This window comes from Camarhynchus parvulus, chromosome 7, assembly GCF_901933205.1.
Source record: "Camarhynchus parvulus chromosome 7, STF_HiC, whole genome shotgun sequence".
Lineage (NCBI taxonomy): Eukaryota > Metazoa > Chordata > Aves > Passeriformes > Thraupidae > Camarhynchus > Camarhynchus parvulus.
This window is the reverse complement of record NC_044577.1, coordinates 21,095,342-21,119,393: the sequence shown is the minus strand read 5'-3', so window position 1 is coordinate 21,119,393 and position 24,052 is coordinate 21,095,342. Positions and strand designations below refer to the sequence as shown.

Below are 24,052 nucleotides of genomic sequence, written 5' to 3'. Positions count from 1 at the left end.
TTCCCTTCCAATCCCAAGATCTATTTTTTCCCAAGCAGTCTTTTGTATGTTCCTCACGATTGAATTTTCAATCTGTGTAACAGCTTAATCTTGTGATTGAGGTCACCAGACTCTGTGCTCAGGAACTCAGGGCATTTCATCCCAAGTGTGCAATTTTATTGATTTCGTTAATATCATGTTAAGCCTTCAATCTGAACAAGTCTTCTTTTACTGTTGTTTGCTTTAAGCTATATTACTCCATAATAACCACGTATTTTAACTGGCTCAAGTTGAGGTTTTATTTCACTGGAGCCTTTTGTTTCATCTGCGGCACTCACACTGTGTTATGTTTCTGACAGTGCTTTTATGGTACATTTAACTTTTATTACAAACACTGTAATAAAGCGTGGGATTGCCTGTGAGTAATCTGCTTCTCTGTTTGACCCTACACCTGTCTTTTGTTCGGCTTTCACCTTCTCACTTACCCAGGTTCCTGCATTTGTTTGCTTTATTTTCAGCTTAGCATGTGGTAATAACCTCTGCAGAGAAACTGTCAGGTTTTGTTCCTTTGGCTATGGTTAAATTGTAGATCTTCCAACTTCTAAGTAGCACTGTCTTTTTGTGTGGTTGTTTTGTGTTTTCCCATGTTAGCCACAACTGTAGGAATCCTTTTAGATTGCACAAGTCAATCTCAGCTTGCAAAATTTATTTTTTATGAGGCATTCACTGTGCCTGCAGTTCTGAACTGCAAGCTGGGAATTTTGGCCTCGTCTCTGCAATTTATGGTTTTGTGAAAGACTTGCTCTTGTTCCTCAGTAAAATTGCACACAGTTATTTTAAAAAGCAGACATTTTTCATTCTTTATTTCCTTTTCAAATATTATGGACTTGAATATTTGAACCAAATAATTTCAGGTAAAGCTGGAAATAGAATCTGTGTCTCGAGGCACTGGAATGCTCTGCCCTCTTGGATGAACTGCTAAATCTGCCACCTTAGATAGCTTGTTGATAATCACCATTGTAAATTATGTAAATGGGTCTTGGTTCACAAGTGCAGCCCAGGAGCCCTAATTGTTGGGTTTGTATTGCTCCTCCTGCCTGACTCACTAGGGAAGGATATATTTGTGTTCCTCTTTAGATATCCATGAAGATAAAGGATGGTGTTCCACCTGATTGTCCTCCATAAAGTGATGTATTAGGGTTGCTTGGTTTTTCTTTCCTGTCTTTAAGGGCAATGACCACAAGCCAGAAAAACTTTGGCTTTTAAATTAGGCTTTGTAGTCAGCTATCACTGCAATCATGATGCATACAAAAGCCTTTGTGTTTTATATTTTGTCACTAATCTCTCATTTTGTTCTACAACTATGAAGTTATGAAATTTGGAAAGCTGAATACCAGTACCCTTGCTGGTATACACTGAATTCAGTTTCTGCTGCAAACTGTCAGTGCTAACCTCTATCAGGAGAATATGAGCCCAGTAATTTCTTTTTGGGCTTCACAGGTATTTTGATAGAAATACAGTATGTTTTCTAGAAATTTATTCTATGTTTCACCTGAGCATTCTGTGTATTATTGCACATGAGGTGATGAGCACACTGTGAACCTGGTGCAGTGGGGAGTGAGCTGTCACCACACTTGAAACCTCCTTATTGTCCATTTTCCTGGACCTGTGGGGGCTCCACGTGGGTCTGGCCACGTGTCTCTGTACAAAGCTGCAGAGTGTGACAGACACCTCCAGAGTGAGTGGAAGCAGCCAGCCTGCTTTTGCATCCTTGCTGACTCTAGAGGTGGCACAGATGGAATTTTCTCTGGTGGGCCACACATGAGCCATGCTGCATTTGAACTGATAGAAATTGTCTGCACCCCAGTGCTGTAATTCACAGCCTGGGTAAATTGTTCACAGGTGGTGATGAGTTACAGCTCAGTTACTGTAATAGCTTGTTAAAGTACTCACATTGCTGACATTTACTCACAAAATTAATTTTATACAGATGATATATTGTAACTGAGTATGAATGGAGAAAACATTCTTGAAATACATGAAACCCCAAGTTTCTTTGAATTCTTTTAAATGACCAGGTCAGGGAGAATATCTGTCTTTAACAGCTTGAGAATAATATTTCATGGTTCCAGTATCAACCAAGATTCCTTACTGAAGAAACATCCTACTTTAGTGTGCTTGATGTCAACTAGCACACTGTCACACTGTCACGTTGCAGTGTGAGCATTTAACAGAATGGGTAACACTGTGCTGCTGGATGTTCCACAGCTTCATATGGTAGTGAAGCATCCTTGAAAAATTGAACGGTTAGCCATGTCTCTGGCTAGAAGGGGTCTGTGCAGAATTTAAAAGGGCATTCAAGGGGAAAATTCTTTAAAACAAAGATTCTTTCCTCCTTTTTTTTTCATATGGAGTGTGAAGAAATGGCTGCCTGTTCTAAATACAAAAGTGAAGACCAGGGCTTTGGAAATATGTACAGCTTCAACTGATGTGAGCATGTAGGCTCTTCTACTTACAGGATTAAGTGATTACAGTCTATTTTGAAAATTAAATGTTTAAAATGTTCCTTTTGGCCATTTAATATTGGAATTTAACCATGCTGCTCTTGTTTTCACGACAATCTTTGCAATTAAGGGTGATACTGATATTGCAGTGGCCTGGGCTTTTAAAACCTATTTTGCGAAGCGTGGGAAGAAACTGAAAAGGAATCCCATAATAATAGGGGTGGATGGACACAGTCTTTCCTATTCCAGCTCACATCTGTGCAGGGCTTGAAAAAAAAAGGGTTAAAATACAACAATCTTTCAGAAATTTGGCTGTATTTAAGCTCCTGCTGCTACTACTGCAACTGGGTCTGTGTTAAAAGAATGACAGCTGGAGGGAAATACCAAGGCAAGAAAGCACATCTTCACTCTTTCAAAAACTGAATGCATCTTCCCTTATTACATGTGGCAGTAGTGCTACAGTAAAAGGGAAGTCATTGTAAAAACCCAAAAAACTCTAGGTAAGCCACTTCTTTCTAGCAGGAAATAAAAACTGTTAGTCACCACACTGGCACCAACCCTGTGGCTTTTGTGGCTGTTAACAAGCCTAGCAGAGCATCCTAGGGAAAGGAAGAGGATAGGGATTTGATTTTCTTTTTCCTGTAATTTTCCCTCCTAAATGGATAATCTTAAATGTTGAGATGATCCTCAGCAGTTAGTATATTTTAATATTTTATTTGGAATATAGTGTTATTCCAGGAATGACACCATACAAGTAGAGTTGTTCTTACCTATGAGCAAATAGTGTTGAATATGAATATGTAAAACTATTTTCTGCTAGTGCACTGCAAAAATGGTTGTAATTTCTTAGCAGGGGGATCAATTTCACTCTCACTTCTTGAAATTATCCTCTTGCAGTAACATGTACATCTGGCAGTAGAAATAGATTCTATTTGGTATTGACAAATAATGCAGCAATTTTTCTGTATTGTCTTACCTGAACTTTGTTTGCATTGCACTGGAGGTATTGTAATTATAGCTACAAAAAAGAAAGACTGTCATCTCCTGTGGTAAGTACAAAGGGAATTAAAAAAGTTTCCTCACAGCCAGTCCTTTGTAGGAAATAGAATAAGGGTTATTTGGAAAAAAAGACATACAAATCATAACCCTGGATTTAAATATGTTATATGTAAGAGTGCTTAAGAACTGACTTCAATGTCATTGCGTAGGTGACCTTAATTTGTGAACAGCATAATTTTTTGAGGGTTTTTTAAAATATTAATAACATCCTTTTGTCCCTGCCCTTCCCCTGTCTCTCTCCTCCTGAAAGTGAAACACTTCTAGATAAAACTTACATTAAATTCTGTTGCATTAAAGGAACTGGTGCACTTAATTTCTAATCCTATAGGGTACTAATCATTATTATTGCAATTTAAGAGACAAATTGTTACCTCTTTCCCCTCTTTTATTATGTTTGTGTATGTATTTTCAGATATGATTCTGGACCAGCAGGTGGGTTCTGGGCAGCTCAGTGAGGATGTTCGTCACAGAGTGCATGAGGCATTGCTGAAACAGCATCACCACCAGAACCAGAAGAAGCTGAGCAACAGGATCCCAATTGTAAGATCCTTTGCTGATATTGGAAAGAAGCAGTCTGAGCCCCATTCCATGGATAAAAATGGTAATGCTTTATTTTGCATTTTGAACCTTCAGTAACATCTGCCTGTTGGTATTGCATGTGCGTTGTACCCACAGTTTAACAGTGTGATTCTGCTCTGAAAAGCTACCCTGTAAAAATGGTACTTTTTGCATGAGAGTAGCTCCTCTTAAGCATTCAGAAATACACCTGCTCAAATTTGAAATCTGGCTACCTTGCACAACTCAGGGCTGGGCAGAGCCAGATTTCAAGGGAAGTCTCTGAGGTGTTGGAAGCTGTGCTGGGTATCCTGGGTGGCTGGCATGGTGTGTTTCCAGTGCAGCTTTAGGTGTCCTGTGCAGTTTGTCAGACTGAACTTGAGCATCTTTGCACAGGGTTGTTCTGAGCTGTGGACAGGCTCCATCAGTGCCAGGAATGTGGTGGGACTATTTTTGACTTCTGTTGACTATCCAGGACCTATTTATTTAAAATGTAGTGGATTGTTGAATCAGTGTATGCATTAGCTAGAACTCAACTGCTGCTTCAGATTTTATAGGTGAGTTTGAGGGCTTGAAAAATGAGGCAAACATTTCAAGATAACACTGTTGGAGAGACGTCACAAAAGTTGTACGTTGTTCTTTCAAAAAATCCTTTTTGGGAAAATCAGGATAATGCAAAGGAGAAATGTTTGCAGAATGGTTCTAGAGTAAAATGCTGACATAACTTTCTTTTCTCCCTTGCTTTTACAGAAGACCTTAGAAGGCATTATTGTTGCAGGTCATCATAATGAAAGATAATTTCTTATTGCCCCTTCCTTATTTGCATAAACAAAGGTCTGTGTTATGAAATTTGCAGCCAAATTTTGCAAATATTTTTCAGTTAACTCTTATTCCAGAAATAAAGTGTGGTGAAATCCTGGTCCCTTCTTCTGTCACTTTGTTTCAGAGCTCTATGAGCTCCCCATCCCTTTGGGAAGTGGGGAGTGAGGAAACAGCCATGGCACAGGGAAGGTCAGGATTGCAAGAGGAATCTATGTGCTCTGAGGCACAGGACAGAAGGCAGAGAACAGTTGTGTGGCTGATTTGGGAAGATGGGGCTGCCTATATATAATAAAAGTTAACTTGATTTCAAGGAAGAAGGTTTTTTTCGATCATTGCCATATAAAAGTTTTAAGAGATCTAAATCTAGTTGCTTCCCTGGGGGAGATTCTAGACCTAAAAGGCAACATATAATTTCATCTGATGAGGATATGAAATAGAAACCTTAATTGTGGCAAAGTGTCACTCTAAGAGTGAGGAAAAAAAAAATTTACTAAGATGTGTCTGATCATGCATATGGATGCACAAGAGTAAATGTAAGTAGGATGATTGTCCATCCTTTTTAAGGCAACTTTCTTGTTGATTTATACAGCTTTTGCTGATGACTTTAAACAAATATCCAGGAGATACTAGAGAAAGTTAATGATATAATGATCCTGTACTTAATTTCCACAGGATGTAAGATGGCAGCTTGCATTCTGTTAAGCTTTTTGCACTAGATCTTATGTAATAAATAGGCATTAGTTGCTTTAAGAAGAACCTTCAGGGCAAGCTGTGAAATTGTCATAAGCTCAATTTTGGTAACTTTATGTGTCTGTAAGTGGAAGTGATGCAGTAATTCACTCCAGAAACATCCTGCTTTTGCCTAAGTTTCTTCTGGCAAACTTCCTAGCTCTTCTTAAATTCCCCCCAAAAATAAGTTCTCATCAGGATAGCTTCTAAGTCCATATTAAACACACTAATTTTATATACTCAGTAGTTAAGTGATTCTCTTAAGTAGGGAGACATGTTCTTACAGATTTTCATTTGTCTGTCCCTATTTTGCGAGATGAAAAAATGCTAAATGCATAGTTCATGTGCTTGTGTAGAAATGTCTCAGAGTGCTCTGACCTCTGTTAAAAAAATCTTGGTCACTTTTACGGTGTTAATTTAAAATAAATGTACCAATAGACATAATAGAAATTATATATGTTTGTGAAAAATAGAATAACCTGTGGAGATTCAATAATTTTCAGGAAGCTTATGTGAAAGTATATCAGATTTCTATCTAAATTACAGTGAAAAATCCTAAGCATGAACTTTTTGGACAGAAATTTTTAAAAATCAGTTTGTGGCATTGTTCTTCTACTTGCATCCTTTAAGTGCTAATGCACGTTTGGCTGTCTCCTGCATTGACCAGGAGCTTTGGAAGGGACACTGGTTTGTTCCTGCTGAAATGAGACATGGGAACTTGGACACTTTTTCTGCACAAAAGGAAGTTGTCTCTTTGCTTAAATTTGGGGTTAGTGTTAGACAGTTGAGCTGGAAAAAAACCTTAGCAGTTTGTTGATTGTTAAAAAGGTGATTTGGAGCTGAAGTTGCTGATCTGTGGGTTATGTGGTACAGCTGAGGATTCAAACTCCCTTCTTTGTCCAAGTTCTTGACAATAGTAGCTTATCAATGTGTCAATTTTCAGATGTTCAAGAGCAAAGTCTGAAAATGAATGCATAAATTAATTCAATATATGGCAGCACTACTGACAGGCCATTGTGATATCTTTGCTGGAAGATAGTTGTACATATGTTCTCCCTCCATTTTTCTTTGTTTATGAATCTGTCAGACCATCTAATTAATTTGCTTTGTATTTAGTAGCATTATCTTTTGTTTACAATGGCTTTTCTTCACATCCTCTGCAGGGCTAAGATGTCAGGGTGCTATGGATTTACCATGCATTTTTAATGCTGCCATGCTGTGTTTAACTTTCACTTTTCATTAGGCATCAAAACTGTGAGAATTAAAAGCTTGCTTTTGATGTTCCAATAAAAAACGACAGTCAAATTTGGCATAAGAGGAGAAAAATGATTTTTCTAATTTGACACCAAATACCCAAAATAGAGGGTGGCAAGTGATTTTAGCGTAAATACTATAAAAGACAGGTAAAAAAAATGAAATATTTCATTCGTAAATCATCCTTAGAAAGTTTTCTTTATAAAGCAACTTAACCTATTTTTATTGAGATGAGTAGATTTCACACTCTGATTCCTCAGAGCTGTGTTTCTAAATTCCTATGACATGGCCTAAAAAGCCAAAGACAACTGCAAATATATGACACCTCTCTGTTTTATAGCAATGCTAAAATAATTTCATAAACCTCTCCCCTTTTATAAAAGGGGTTTTGAAATTCAGAGTTTAAGCATGTGTGGTATGAAAAAATAACTGATTCTGTGAAAATGTAGTTAGGAAAAGAAGTTTTCATCATATAAACATTTAAAGGTTTTGACTGGCTGATTCACTTTTGTCTTGGGATGTGTATATGTTATTCATTTATACATACATATGTGTAAAAATATATATTTATAATGAAATCTAGTAGACATTAAACTGGTTAAAGTTCAAGAGGAGAAGGAACTCTGGAGAGGAGTATGACAGGCTAAGTTAGTTTTATTTTCAGGCACCTTGCTGAAGTGTACTTTACCCGCAATAACATGACCTTATGCCTGTTTTCTGTTCCGTACTTACGCCATTTATAAGAGTTTCTTCTTCCCTGACATCAGAGCAGGCACATTATTAGTGTAAAAATTGGGTTGCACCACACGTCATGTCTTACTCTGAGAAATTCTGAAATTCCAAGCAGACATTTATTGGTATTCCAAAGAGCTTGAAGGAAGCAATGGCATATTAAATTTGGGATCTCTGGAGTTAACAGCATGAGCTGCTAAAACTGTTCATTTTGACATGTTATTTTTTTAGACCTTTTCCCATTTAGTATGATGGAGTGGTTTGGACTTCATTGTTTTGTGGCAGTATGGGCACAAGCAGAGGTATTGGAGCCTGTGTTTGTCTTAATTTAGGATAGCATCCTTCAGCATTCTGGAAATTCAAAATTCTCAGTTATGTTATGGTGTTAGTTACCTTCTTCAGTTTCCCAATTTTTTCTGAAGATCAGTTCAAGGATTTATGTTATAACTCAGATTGGGCTTACAGCATGTGAATCTCCCATGTCAATACTATCACATGGAGAAAGCTGGATATGACCTGGAGCCCCATGAAGAGGGTGGGGAGGCATTCCTAAATATATCCCCATGTACTTTGATTTTGTGAGTAAATCACAACCAATGCCATCGATATACTCACAAGTTTTCTGAAGTATTGGATCTGGATCAGGGGAATTGCTTCAGCTTACCTTGAAGAGAAGACAAACTCAACGATAGTTAATTCTGCCTTAAGGCTGCTAATGCTGTATTTCTCGTTTTAGATTCTTCTCAAATGTATATATTTTAATCAGGTTGTATTTTCCACAGGTTTTTATACTACTAAAATATAACTTGTATTTATGAACATTTTCATCTGATATTATTCTTTCTTGCTCTACATTTCCTTGTACCCATGATAAAATGTGTAATCTGTATGTATAAAACTGTATCATTCATCTTTGTATTTCTTTATTTTGCTCTGTCTTTGTTGTGTCTGTCTCTAACAGGCTCATCTCATCTCTGTACCTTCCTCATCTCCTATCCTTTGGGTTCTGTAAACTCCCTGAAGGTTCAGAGGTAGTATAAATACCTATTCTTGCTTGGGCTTCAGACCATTTCAAATGTACACCCATGTCTTCATATCAATTTCCTGTCAGCATGCAACTTCTTGCTACAGTGATTTTAAAAAATACCTCAGGCCTTTGTCTGCAGCTGTGGCACACTGAAGAGACGTTTGTGTGGAATTTGTTGTTTTGGTGGGGGGACAGTGCCATTTCTTTATTAAGTTCATTTTCTTGCATCAATTTATAAAACTGCAAATCACAGCATTTTAGTTTATACTGCATGACTTCATGTGAATTATGCTTGAGATATTCAGGCCTAGCATTAGAAAAACAGCTAAAGTGACTTCTTCCTCATCCTCTTAAATTGTATAACATCAGTGAACACCAAATCTCCCTGTAGTTACAGAAGTACAGTGGGAGTGACGTGATTCCCCACTGATTAAAAATGTTGTTCATCAGGAGGCCTAAATGCGCATGCACAGTTCAGCCTGTAGAGATGTGGTCACTGCTCTGTTATATAGAATTTTATCATATACTGAAGAAAACATGCTGTTTTTTCAATCTTTGAGTTTTGGTCCAGACAGTGTTGTCCATTTAGATTTAGAAAATTCGTGACTAGTTGCAGTAAACAGTCTGAAGATTGAAGGAGTTTGAAAATTAGGATTTTTTTTTCTGAATGGTAGAAATATGCATGGCTTAGAAAAATAAGCAACTTCTTTTCTTATTTAGTTTTCTTTGATGTGTTGGTTGCATCCAGTTTGTTTCCATTAACTGTGGTTTGTGTCTGACTACATTGTTCTGCATTTTTGTCATTGAGGTTCTAGAGACATCTTGGATTTTGAATAACAACCACAATGAACAGTTAAATATCTTAAGTTATAAATTTTAGGGAGGAAGAATATGTTACATGTGAGATTAATTTACTGAAATTATTTTTTTTTAATTTGCCAGGACTGTCTCAAAAATGGCAAACTGTATCTACAAATGCAAACTTCTATTACTGTAACAAATGTGGACCTTATTTTGATTTATAAGTGTCTTGACTTTGCATGCAAGAATGCTTTTTGTGTGAATTCTTGCTCTAGTCAAAGCTCTGGCAATTTCACATTATCTAAAAAAGACACATATTTTTTTATATATGCAAATTTTTAAAACATGAATTTAAAACTGTCTTGATACTGGCTTTTTATTACATAGGAAAGCTGTTACACCAATTATAGCATGGTTTTATCTGTTATGTATTAAGTTCCTTTGTATGTACCCTGGATATTTCAATTATACCACATTGTGCATTTGATTCCTAAAACTGCGTGAATGGCTCTGATGAATTCTTGAAGAATGCAGCTCTTCATGTGCTTTATGTAGGTGGACTGCAGGAAAAATCCAGGCTTCAGCTTTGTAGTGATTAGAAGTATTACATTGCATTCTTGAAGAACAAAATTCTGTATTTACCCCATACAGTGTGTAAATAACCATTTTGTTGGAGTGTTGAAATGGAGATGATGAGGAGAGGGCAGCAGAGTGGAATGGTGAGGCTGTTTCTGCTGTTATTCCCTCTTGTAGGGAGTTGATGGTTTATGCCTTCACCATTTGTAGCAGCCTAAACACCTTATTTTCAGCTCAAACAAAAGAAGTAGTAAACCATGACAAATGTTTAAAATCTGGCTAGAGTTTGGGGTTACTTTGGTGGGGTTTTTTTTTGTGAAAAGAGATTACCTGTTGTCTCTGCCTTGTATCTTTGATTGTTACTCAATGCAGTAAAAAAACCCAAACTTTTTGTTCCATGATCCAGAAAGCTGTCCGAAGTTGTAGAGCTATTTAAACGTGTCTTTCTGCCTCAAGGTAAAACTTGTGTTCTTTCAGATTACTCCAGCATATGGGTAAATCAAAGTTTGAGGTCTTCTGTTGGCACAGAAAAAGAACATATGCTATTCTTAAAAACTTCACATACTTACTGGTGGTGGCTTTTTATTCCTTATATATATATCTTCACATATTTTTCTTCTAAAAGAAAGGTGGACACAATGCTTAAAAGTCCTCTGGACTGTTATGCTGATTGCTTTTGACACTTCCAACGATGATGTTAAAGTTTCAGTATTTAAACATGTGGTCCATGCTTTGACTCTTGTGTTGGTCAATATAATTTTCTCTGGCAGATATTTCTGCTCTCATTTACTTGAATTTTTGGGTCCAGAAAAAAAAGTGCAAATGCCTAATTAGCAACAGAAAGAAAATGAACTACTATTTCTGTTACTTTCGTGTAGCTTCTTTCTAATGTAATATGTATGTTAGTATGAGTAATTATTACAATTATTTCCCTTTTCATATATCCTCGGGTATAGATGAGTGTTTAAAAAGAAAAAGTGAAGAGTCAGCAGGTTTTCTATTACTAGATTTTAAGATTTTTGGGAGTAAGTTAAGACAGAAACTTTCCCTGAGCACTTTATTCCTTCTCTATTTGAATAAGTAGAAGGGTTATTTCTGTCACATTGATAAAATCTCCAAAATAAAACAAATTTATATAATTTTTACATTAATGATTTTTAGTAGCTGTAATACTACAGGATGATACCTGTGAAAATAATTCAAGGACTGCTAAATAAACAATACAGAACAAGAATTCCAATGTGATGTAGTGCCCTGGAATACATATTGTAAAGATGATGGTGTAACAATGATGGAACTCTGTTTTTCATTCAGTTCTAATTAAAACAGACAAATTGAATGACTGTTTGTAAATACCTTGCATATGTAATAATTTCAGGCTTCTGTTTTGCAAAATATTTCTCCTGTGATGTGTAGGAATTAATAGCCTCTTTTTTTATTCCTTTAATTTACATTAATATGTGGATTTCTAAAATCAATCCTTTATTTTTTGTCATATGTAAATTTGAATCCTGGCTTTATTTTTATTCTACTTGCTTAGATTTACATGCTTGTCATGTCTGTTTGTCATTCTCTGTTTATTTCACTGTAGAGCTGAACAAAAGCCCTGATTTCTATTCTTATTTTGATCTGTCCTTGCCCTGAATCAAAGAGAAAAATGGAAATACTTGCAGTTTAAAGACAGGATTTATAGCAATATATTTTTAAACATTCTCTTAATGTACTACCTAATCAAAGTGAAATATCTATCTGTGCTGCCAGGATGCACACATGAGTCTGAAACCTGTTTTGTGTCATGGGAGATTTGTCTAGTGGAAAATGACATGTTGATTTTCATGAAAACCAGCATTTTCCTTGAGCAAGTGTTTCAGCTGGGAATTCATGACCAGACTCAGGGTTCCTGTATTGCTCAGCTGTGACAGAAACTGGATCCTTCAGCATTTTGGCAGTGGCTGAGGGGCTCTTGCAAGTGTCTGGTCCTGCTCAGGCTGGATCCTGCAAAGTGTTTGGCGTCCAGGCTGAGGCTGGGGCCGTGCCTGGGCTGCAGGAGTGAGCCCCAGCACTGTGAGGGGCTGCTCTGTGGCTTCTGGAATTGCCCAGACAATGTGCCTAGCTTAGGACTTCCTGACTGTCTTCATCTTCAAATATCATGAACATATGGTCTTTGTTACTGTGCAAGTTTAGGTTGATTTTCACCAGAACCAATGTTTTCACATCATCATTTCTCAGTCATATGAGAGACTTTATTCGCTATGGAAACAAATATATGCTGGGCACGAGATGCTGACTCTGGGCCAGCTGGACTCTGTAGTTATTCCTGGGTATGTGTTAGGGCAGTAAGAGATAGTTGGCTCATACATTTGGTACTTTCTCTTGTACTTTATTGTGGTGCTCAGAGCTGTGTGTGGCTTCTGACATGCCAGAGAAGGAGGAAGAGTGAAGGCAAGCAGGGCATGGCCAGTGCCCCTGTGGGCTTTGTGCCCTGTGGGGTTTGTGCCAGCCCCTCACCCTCGGTGTGTGCATGGTGGGCTCTGGCCATTGCAGAGGCAATGTTGGCTTTAAGTAAAAATATGCTTTATATGACATAGACTTGTTACTCGACTTTGTTTTTTCTTTTTGAGCTTTTGTTGGCAAAATTCTGTTTGCCAAAATACTTGCTCCTTGTTTCCACAAGACTGACATGTATTAAAACATTTCTCATCTTGAGATATTTTTAAAACTTCCTTTAAAATATTTTACTAAATCCTCACTGGAATTTTTTTGAAAATGTGTTTACTGAAACATTTGTTTTATACAGGTCCATAATCACATTTTTCAATACTGAGATTATAAATCAGTTATTTTCCAATATATTTATTTTTATTCCAGTCCACTTTTATGTTGTTTTTTGTAGTTGTGATAATCAGGACATTCTTATACACATGAATAACTTTGTGAAAATTCGTAATCCTATTTAGGTCAATGAGGATTACTTTTCTGGACAGATATTACCCAAAACTGGCAGCTCCTCAAATTATTCACAAAAGCTATGTGAAGGCAGGGCTTCCCCCAAATGTGTATCTTTAGAATTGTACACTTTAATTGGTATAGAAATTTTGTCTTCTAATATCCAACAGTATCTTTTATATTTTTGAAATTACCTTCTCACATTCCTAGCTACACATGATGAATGCTCCATCTTTTGAGAATGTGCAATTCTAATTAAGTTTTTAATTAAAACGCCATGTTTAGGTGCATCATATATCTGTGATATAAAATGTGTGCAGAGCTCTAATAATTGCGTCATTGGATGTTGCTTTATTTATAGACCTGTAATAATGATACTTTTTTTAGCAGGTCAGGTTGTTTCCCCACAGGCTACTCCAGCCTGTATTGAAAACAAAAATGATGTGAGCAGAGAAAACAGCACTGTTGACTTCAGCAAGGTAAGTGTTCACTGATGGTGAAGAGAGCTTCCTGGCTGCCAAACAGATATTTAAAATTCGATAAGATGAATCCATGCAAGTCAGGAAAATCCATAAAGCGTAGATTTTACTTTATCAGTGAGGTTTTGTGTGCACTGCCGTACAGATTCTGTATGACAAAACAGAATCTTACATTTTCTTTCTAAATTATATGTAAGAGGAAATCACAGTTTAGGTACACAGATAAATTTAATATCACAGGTGTATATTTGTAGGGGAAACGTTACAAATTAACAGAAAATTATCTAAGTACGAGAGTAATTCAGAATTCCTGTAATTCACATTTACCTCAGATTTTTACTTTCTGTAGAAGTGATGTGTGAATGCAAACTATGCTTTTTATAACCTGAACTCGTGGATTCCAGATGTCTCAAACAGAATGTGTTTCTGTAAACCTACAACTGAATTCTTCTGGCAAGCCAAGATCTTTCAGTACACTTTACAAAAGATGTTAACTGTTCAGTAGTGGAGATTGCAATGACAGTTCAATGTTAGATAGCAAAGAAAAGCAAACAGCTCCTCAGCTTTAATGTGGAGGAGAATCCTAATTTGTGTAAGAAGTCTGTATGTACCTAAGGCAGTCACAATGAATACAGGCCTGACAGGAATAGATGACTTCAGCTGACACATTAGTGCAACAAAGGTTGAGTAAGTGAAGAAAGGTGATTTAAACCAGAATTCTGAAGAACAGCACTTTGAGTCTGTTGAATTTTAATGTTAGTGCAGCTGAGCTAAAAGTAGAGTTATGTGATTGCTCCATCTGGTGCCAGACTTATTTCCTAGCAGCAGTAGCTATTTGCATCATTTGAATTTTTGACTGAACATTCCAGACTATGAATTGTATATGGCTGAAATGAGAGAGGAAACTGATCTTTCTGTCAATGACAATGAGAAAAAAGGAGGCTGGCTGGGAATGTATTATGAACCACATTTCTGTAGAGGCTGCAAGAACATCTGTAAACAGTGGCAGGTTGTTAAAAATTTGATATTAATCCTTTAAACAGATTTAAAACTAAAATGATGCTTTAAAGAGTCAAGTACAATATTGGTTTAATGATATTTATATTAGTCTTAAGTAAAACTAATTGGTTTTGCAAGTGTTCTAATATCAAGATGTAAAAATTGTAAAGGTTATAAAATATAAATAAAATTATCTATTTCAAAATTAAGCTATGCAGAAGTGAAGGAACTTGAAATGTTCAAGTGCTTTTCTTGAAGATTTCTCCAGTTGCTTTGAGTGTTGTAGGATTCAAATCCCAATCAGTTCTCTAACTGAAATTCTTTTTGTATTAAACAAGAATGGGAGCTGCATCATTTGATCTTTCACTCATTATTTTTGTAGTGCTGCAGCTTTGCTGATCAAAAGAGCTATTCCCATTGAAACTAGCTGGAAGAAATCAACATTTCATCTTTTTCTAACCTCAACAGTGATGGATACCAACAAGGAAGTCAGGAATATGAAAGGAAGAAGTTTTGTTAGGAGGAATGAAATAACAGTAAAGGATTGTAATCTAATACCTTTCTTTTTGACTGACTTTAAATAGATCCATTTATCCTTTTGAAGATGCATAGGTGCAGTTTCCCCTTGAAATGTGCTATTGCAATAACTCCCAATGGTTATAATTGGAATTATATGCACAGATTGAGAGGAAAGTAGAGCAGTACAGTAATTTTCTCTTGAGTATTGTGATTTCTTGCTCTAATTTTGTTCCAGATATTAATTTCATTTATCGTCTACAAAAAAAAAAAAGCACCTTTGACTACCTCACATATTCTCTCCTTGCTAATCTGTCTCCCTTGGGCTACTTCTAATATTCCAAATTTGGAGCTGATTCAAAAAGCTGACTTAATCTGGATACAGCATTGAGACTGTGTTGATTGTATTGGTATCTATCTATGAAAAATGTGAGACAAGCACTGAAAGCTGTCTTGAGTGTTACTTCAGGAACATGGAGAGATGGTTTGTGCTGTTTGTAAATGGGTCACGCCTTCCTCTGCTGCCACCACCAGGACTTTGTGTTCTCAGGGTGAGGTGGAGGTGATCTGTCCCAGCACCACTTTACCCCCTGTCTGAGCAGAATGGGGGTGATGGTTTAAGAACTTCAGCTGGCTCATTTCTACTGTTTATGCCAAAGACTGAAGGGAACATTAATTGTCCTGAAACACAAAATGGATAAAAGAGACTGTACCCACATCCCTTCTCACACCAACATCCCTGTGCTCTGTGTGGAAACATTATTTCTGAGACAAACCCCTGTCCCATACTGACAGAGTTTGGTCTTTCAAATACCATGTGAAGCAACTGACTGGTGTTGAATGCCAGTCGACCCTGCTTATAAATTAATTTGATTAATATGTTTTACTAAGAAGGGATGTTGGGTATTTAGTTTGTCTTCATGTCAGTGTATGTTTGGTTTCAGGTTAGATGTCCACCACTCTTCAGTCTCTGAGTTGCCCTGGAGGGACATGGTCTCTGCATTAGTTATTCAGTTTTATATTTAATTGAAACTTGCCTGGACTATTTAGAGTCAGGTCAGGAATGTGACTCAGGTTAGGGTGCAGATTAAGATGCACATCAGGTCTCTCCAGCTAAAGACCTGGGATAAGAGTTGTATTATGCATAGGTTAGATGAAGCATTCTAAATATGTAGCTTCTGCCACTGCCATAAATTCACTCCAGGACCACCTCCACTTTCATTATGCAGTGAAAGCCGTGCCTTTGGGGTTTGGGTGTGTTTGCTCAGTTTGCCCCTCTGCTAGCTACTTTCTTTTTAATCGGGTTCTCTTCACTACCTAAACAATATTAGACAGTATTAGAATCTCAAGCTGATAAATAGTACAGGAACTATCTGGAAATACTTTCTTGTAGATAGGAGACAGAATGTTTCTTTCAAATTTGAATCTTGTGATCTATATGTTAGAGGACCTCAATGTCACAACTGTAGCATATTGTATATGGGACATTAATTATTAAATGCTAAATGCATTTAAATGTTTAATCCCTCCATTCACAAGGTAAACTCAGCACAGAATGCAAATTTCTACATGCCTGAGAGACTGCTTGCTTCCTCTCAATTGCAAATAACCTGTGACACCAACATTAGGTGCAAAGTGAACCTTAGCTATGTATTTAATCCTGAAGAGTTATGTCATTATTTGAGTGGAGAACAGAATTTACCTCAGTTTTTCAATTTACCTTGAAAAGTACTTGGTCTCCAACCTTCCAGGTTGATCTGGTTCTTTGTGAGGTGTTTAGTCATCTTTGTAGCTTAGGGAAGCATTAGATATCTCTTTGTGATCTCAGCAAACCAAGATTTCATTACACAGGCAACTGTGTTATAGCTGAATTCTGATTTAGTGCCAGAGCCATTTGCAAGAAAACAATTTTCTAAATATTACCAAAAACTATGCAAACTAGTACTGACAGATGGCTGTAAGATAGACATTAAAATGGTCCACTTTAACAGTTTATATTGGATTTGGTTGCTGTTGTTGTGTTTAGATTAATAAAAGGAAAGCAAATGACAAAATTCATGCATTTTGAAATGTAGACAATGCTGGTGCATAATTAAATCAGACATACATTATATACTTTATTACTCCATGTCAGTCTTTGTTACAGGGTAAAGTCTAATGTCATACAATCCTTCACAAATACCTTGAGTTTATTATAGCAATGTCATGATGAAGCTGTGTCTCTGTTTTTCGATCATCCTGCAAAAATCAACATTGCTGCCTAAAATTCCAAAGTTTTTCTTATGCTTTGTTCTTGCTCTTGAGACTGTCAATGCTCATGATAGCTTATTTTCTGTTACTTTCAGCAGAAGGGCAACTGTCTTCTGTTAAATCTGAAAGCAAAAATGCATCTCAGAATAGAAAAAGGAAAATTGTGTGTAGTGGAATCTAGTGTTCTTCTCAGTGAAATAATAACACAACAACTATGAGCTATGAATTAATGATTTCCAGAATTGATAATTATGGAAAAATAAGGTGTCTTAATTTCTTCTACTGTTATGCTGTTATGAGTATAGATAAAAAGCATTACTAGGAGATTTATCCTATATTCTTAAAAATATTATGAATTTGATTTGTTGTCTTTATACATTTATTCTGCAGTGCTTTGTTTCCAAGAAAAATCAGTCAAATAATTATGTCTAGTTTGGTTTAGAGAAACATTTTTATGAAAAGAAAAATATTCAACAGACAAGAGCAGTGGAACTGCATAACTGAAATAGCCAAGGTTATAGTGCACTGATCAGCAACTCTCTGTCAACAAAGCAGGGGGAAAAATAACCCTGAGAGTAACTTTTAGGTTGTAATTTAATATACTTTTCCCAGGTTGACCTACACTTCATGAAAAAGATACCACCTGGAGCTGAAGCATCAAACATCTTAGTTGGGGAACTGGAGTTCCTGGACCGTGCCGTTGTGGCTTTTGTTAGGTTGTCTCCTGCAGTGCTGCTTACAGGACTGGCTGAAGTTCCAATTCCAACCAGGTACAGCTGGGCTGATTCTGCTTCGTGTTTCTCTGAGGACCTTGTGGGGACAGGGTGATGTGCCATTTACTGAGTGAGGAATTTGGTTTGCTCTTTAACAAAGACATCTCTCAGCCTTCCACTCACCCTGTAAATGATGTGTGGGTATATTCAGACACATGCTAGTTTTGAATACTTCACAGATGAAGAAATGTACGTTATAACACACAGTTTATCCTATACAAACTGGTATTACTCCAGATGAAGTATCTCAATTAGGTGAAATATTCAGCTTCATAGAATATTTCATCCGGAAGTGAAATTACTTGTGTGATACTGCATAATTATGTACAGAACTAAAAAAATAAAAGAAGATGGAATTGAAAAAAGGCAAAAAGCAAACTGTTTGATTTGGTTGACTGGGGAAAGTGAGTGAATGGATTGAGAACATGCTCTAAATATATCCTTAAAAAATCTTGAATTCTTTAAAAATTTACTTTGCATGGTACAGAATGTGACTTTTAACCATAATTTTTTAGATTAATTTTTTCCAAGTTGAAACTTTTTCTGATGGAGTACTTTGATTCTGAAAACAAATAGAGGAATTTAAAAAAGAGTCTAAAATAGACCTTCTATTCAAATAGAAGAACATTGGGATAGATCTGTGATTACATTGTGTCCTGCTGAGGTTAATTCAGATCCAAACTCCAGAGTGATTCTCCCATATCTGTGTTCACTGACTTAACTATTATTGCAGAATCCACCCCCCCCCTTTTTTTTAAAATTAATTTGTGCATATGTTCATACACACATTCTGTCTTTCTTTCCCCTTCCCTCTTTCAGTTTCTATGAAAGTAGAATTCCAACAGTAGGCAGTAATGTATTCCAGTTTGTGGTGCTCAGGACACTCAGATATCACACTCATGTTGTGCTATGAAATGCAATGCTGAGACTCAGATCTTTGCTTCTAACCGGATAAACATCTTCTTTGAGCTGTACTTTGTACTTAATTTGTGTATTACTTTTTTGATGTTTTCTAGTTTTTGCGTGTGTGTTAGAAACACTGAGGGAGGGAACTGGCTTGAGAAAAAGCTTTGCCTTGTAATCTCCCCCAAAATCCCACAAGAAAAAAAAAAACACAAAAAGGAAAATAAGAGATTTCTTGATTTTTGGTCAAAATAAAAATAGTTACAAATTAGGACAATTTGCAAAACTTTGTATGTAATAAAAAGGAAAAAAATCAGTAATACACATCAAAGTATTGCCTTTTGCATTTTAGCAAAACTGAGAATTTTAGTTATTTTGTTTGAACAAATCCTCTGCCTTTTATAGATCTTTACTTGCCTACAGCCTCAAGTAGAGACTGTCCAGAGTCTTAAGGGGAGTAAAAATGATTTAAAAATTATTTTATTTGGGTAAATTTAACCACTCCAATATTGCAATAATTTATGTAACCATAACCATTCTGTTGAATTAGGGGAATTAAATTAATGTGTGCTGTACATAGATTAGAATTGCATACATTTATTATGTAAGTTAAGGTTTGTTATGTAAGGTGGTTTTGGTTGCCTCAATCAAGACTGGCTGTTAAGCTTATGACATATTTTTGGAAGCTATTTTCATATTCTTTTTCTAAGCAAAGCTTCATGTTTAAATGCATGTGTGAGGATCTTGGAGGAGATTATATATAGTGTTTATCTGAGAGATTCTTCTAGTCCACATTTTAGATAAATATTTCTGTAATATTTATATTAATTTCAATCATCTATGCTTTACAATTTCTCAAATTTACTTTTAATTTGTAGATTTTTGTTCATTCTTCTTGGACCACTGGGTAAAGGCCAACAATACCATGAGATTGGAAGATCAATTGCAACACTAATGACAGATGAGGTATTTTTATTCATAGTTCAGTTTTGTACTAACTGAAGAGGTGTAATGGGGAATCTCCAATCCTTCAGATGAAATGTGGCTAATCATTCTGGTGATGACAACGAGCATTCTAACTCATTTCATGATCCTGTGACAGCCCAGATTATGCTGCTGTAAGGGGATAACAAAATGAGAAACAATATTCGTAAGTGAAGATGTCTTCACCAATAAGATTCCATTTTACACAGTTGCTTTGCAGTGGATTTAATTTTGTTTAAACTGCAAATTCTCTCTAATATTTAGCAGCCATAAGGATGTTTTTCTGTAGCAGCTGGAATCTCTATGAGAACTAAGTACCAGAAGCTATTTTCAGTTGAAGCTGAGATTGTTCAGTGGGAACTTTACAAAGTGCCTTCTATTTCAGAGAAGTGGGGCCATTATTTTAGAGAGAGTTCCTTTTCAATCTCTTTTTCCTCCCATACACACGTCTCAATTTTTCACAGGTATTCCATGATGTTGCTTACAAAGCAAAGGACCGCAATGACTTGGTGTCTGGAATTGATGAGTTTCTTGATCAGGTTACTGTTCTCCCTCCTGGAGAGTGGGACCCAACAATTCGAATAGAACCACCTAAAAATGTTCCCTCTCAGGTTTGTACAGTGTAAAATTCAGACACTTTTAAAAGTTGTGATTAATTTTTATTATGTAGATTTTAAGTCTCATTAATTTAGCATTTAGCAGAGTCACTATGTTTTGCATGCTGTTTTTATTTTAGGTTATTTTCCTTTAGAAGAACCCTTGACTTGCGAGCATACAGTATAGTGATGACATTTGGTTTAGTTCAGTGTTAGTTCTCTCCTGAGTAAATATAGGCAGTTGTATCTAAAGATACTAAATTCAGGGATAAGTGTTCTTAAGCATCCTGGATTATTCCAAATAGCCATAGTTTGCTTTTGTTCTAAGCTTATTGCAAGAATTGGTCAAGGCTTGTTACTCTTTAAAATGTTTTCTGATACAAGATTTTTTTTGTGATCAATTCTTTAAATTTCACAGAATCACAGTTCTTTTCACTATTAGCTGTCTGGTAATAGAACTCCTTTACAGCTTATGAGAAGGTTATGCTGGCGAATCTTAAAATGAAATTTTTATGTTTAAGCTTTTAACTTTCAGAGCCTGTTTCAGTACTAAAACCCATGACAAATATCTTTTCCTTCTGGTAGGAGAAGCGTAAGATCCCAGGAGTGCCAAATGGAACTGCAGCCCATGGGGAAGCAGAACATCCTGGGGGACACTCTGGACCAGAACTGCAGCGCACTGGAAAGTTAGTGAAAATATATTCCAAATCTTAAGTGTCCAAAGTGGTGGTCAAAAGGAATCACAAGGGTCTGGTTCTCTCTCAGAAGTGTCTTGGTGCATAATTTCAGGCATTTGTCCTGATTTGCATGTGCCATGTAGCTGAAGAGAACAATACATGCTCATTTGCAGAGAGCAGGAGAGGGCAAGAGGGTTTGAGTTTTCTCATTTTATTTATTGCAAGCTCATTTCTCTAATATTTACAAAGGCCAGACCTTTCTTAAACTTGATTAATGTTTCTTGGTTTTGTACAGGATGAAGGGAAACTTGGTATAGTGTTGTGCCATATACTTGCAGCTCTAGCATTTCTTTTTTACCTCAGTAAGCTGTGATATGTCCTAGTACATGAGGCTGTGGTTCCCCTGGTGGCTGCAGTATACAGAATGAAGAATTTTCCCCAAGGAATACTTGTTTTCTCTCATCTAATACAGTGTGGTGTAAGTGCATCAGCTGTCAGTGGCTGCCTTAGTGCAATGTAGCTGGGCAATAGATGTTTCTTTTACTTTGCTGCCTCCTGATATTTGAATACTGTTCCTACCTTTAGCATGAAGCTAAAGATTCAGCTGCAGTGCTGGTGTACACTGGGCAGGGGAGGTGATGGCCAGTCTGGCTGGAATTTGTTCTCTCACCAGAGAATCTGCTAATTGACAGCTTGAAGGATTGTGTTAATATTTAGGAGGTAGTAGCACTACACCTTCTTCTTTACCTCAGCAGCATCTGATACATTGTGTGCCTGTGAGGAAAAGAGCATTGTGGGGTTATTTACTTTAGCTGTGTGGTATTTTGTAAGGGACCGTCTGTTCCTAAATATTTGATTATACCTGACACAGTGTAAATGACAAAAGATGACAGTTCTTGTCCTTGAAAAATGGTAGCACATATTCATTTCTGTCATCAAGTGTGTTTAGGAACAGCTTCTGAAATAAAGAATGTGAAGCTGATGTGGGCAAATAAGCACTGTGATACCTCTCTAATCAATGTAAAGAATTATTTCATGTAATAAACAGTTTGATTTAGTGCATGGGAGCAAGCAACTGTTCAGAACTTTGGTGTCTGGATGATTAGTTGAAGAATTTATAAAAGAGACATGGAAATTATTTTGTTTTAAAACCACAATGATTTTCTGGTTGAATTTAAAAAGACAGGCTTCCTATAAACTTATTTTTTATGAAGAGTGAAACATAGGAGTATGAATCATTTGGTCAAGGAACAGTAGCATCTCTGCAGTGTGATTGAAGCAATACTGTAAAAGAAAGTTTTGTGTGCCACTTTAATTGATTTGAGCTCTTCTATGTTTTCTTTAGATTTTTTGGAGGATTAATTTTAGATATCAAAAGAAAAGCTCCCTTCTTCTGGAGTGACTTCAGGGATGCTCTCAGTCTGCAGTGTCTGGCATCATTTTTGTTTCTCTACTGTGCTTGCATGTCTCCTGTCATCACATTTGGTGGTCTGCTGGGAGAAGCAACTGAAGGTCGTATAGTATGTGTTAAATCTGAACTTTTAAAACAAACTTATAGTCCTAGTTTCGTGGTTTGTATTTCCTTACTGTTGCATGAATCACCTTTATAAATTCGTGTATCAATGTTTAGAAGGCTATGGACTAGGACATTGCAAAAAGAACCTGTTTGAAAATTTATGGACACTTCTCTCTGTGTCGTATTCAGAGTGCGATAGAATCGCTGTTTGGAGCATCCATGACTGGAATTGCCTACTCTCTTTTTGGTGGACAGCCTCTCACTATACTTGGCAGCACAGGACCGGTTTTAGTGTTTGAGAAGATCTTATTCAAATTTTGCAAGTAAGTGAAGATCATGATATTCCTCATCCTTCATTTGTTTTTAGGTAAAAGTAGAGACACCTATCCCAAAATTGAAATCCTAAGCAAGATAAATTGTTGCCTTTATCATGTTGCAGAGTCCAAAAATTATGCAGTGAATTGGTAGAATTTTCTTGAATTTAGGACTTTTGTTGCTTTTAAATTCTCCTTCCTTCTTTCCTTTCCCCTTTCCTCAGCTGTTTTGAAGGGAATGACAGCTTCAAGAAGTTTGTGGGGCTTTTTTTTTTTTATTTTTTTTATTTTAGCATTCTCTACTCTGAGACAATATATTTAAATCAGTGGTTTATCTTAATTCAAAAGGTGTTGCCTCTCCCCAAGAAACTACATGCAGTAGAAGTGGTCCCTCTTTCAATAGTCACTATTACAGGCCATGCCATTCCCCCACCTGGACAGAGAGGGGGTGAGGTGTTGTGCCACAAGAGCCACATTTAGGCTCATGTGCTGTACTTGTCATGTCTCTGCCACAGTGTGGGTAAAAATGATATCTCCATTTGGAAGCCATCATGCTTCTCTGCTATCCAGTCTGCTTTTCTGCCTCACTGCTGTGACAGGGACTTCTGTGGCAGGATCTCCTGCACAACACAGAGTAGGAAACCCCACTTAGCACTCAGAATTTCTCGCACCTTCAGACAGACCTTTCAGTTTGCTGTGATAATGTCACACGGTGTGTTTGGAGCTCTATTATCATATGCAGTAAGCTTACAGAATTTTGATGAAAGTTGTTATAGCTACTCTTTCACAGCTTAAAAAGAAATTGACAGGTGTTGGCTGTTCACAAAGCAGGATATGGGATAAAAAGTGAGTGGACCTTATACACTAGTGTGTGACTACTCTCAAAGCTGCTCACGTGATTACTTTAATAGAGATAGAATTCTTTGTGTCCTGTTAATTGGGGGAAGAGCTCTGGTCAGGAGGTGACTTGATAGGGTCTTCTGTTCACGTTAAGTACATAATTTCTGATTCAGACTGTCCCCAAAAAGGAAATTTTGGAGCTGCCTTGTCTCCACGTACTG

General features: G+C 36.7%; 1 protein-coding gene across 1 annotated transcript in view; it reads left to right on the top strand.

Moving 5' to 3' along the window:
- The window catches only part of SLC4A10 (solute carrier family 4 member 10), a 146,745-nt gene that overhangs the window by 88,023 nt on the left and 34,670 nt on the right, over positions 1 to 24,052 (top strand). Inside the window, 8 exon segments of the mRNA XM_030952747.1 lie at positions 3,955 to 4,143; positions 13,372 to 13,463; positions 17,841 to 17,998; positions 19,783 to 19,870; positions 20,353 to 20,499; positions 21,070 to 21,170; positions 22,507 to 22,681; positions 22,867 to 23,000. Of these exon segments, the coding sequence (XP_030808607.1) occupies positions 3,955 to 4,143; positions 13,372 to 13,463; positions 17,841 to 17,998; positions 19,783 to 19,870; positions 20,353 to 20,499; positions 21,070 to 21,170; positions 22,507 to 22,681; positions 22,867 to 23,000 (1,084 nt within the window).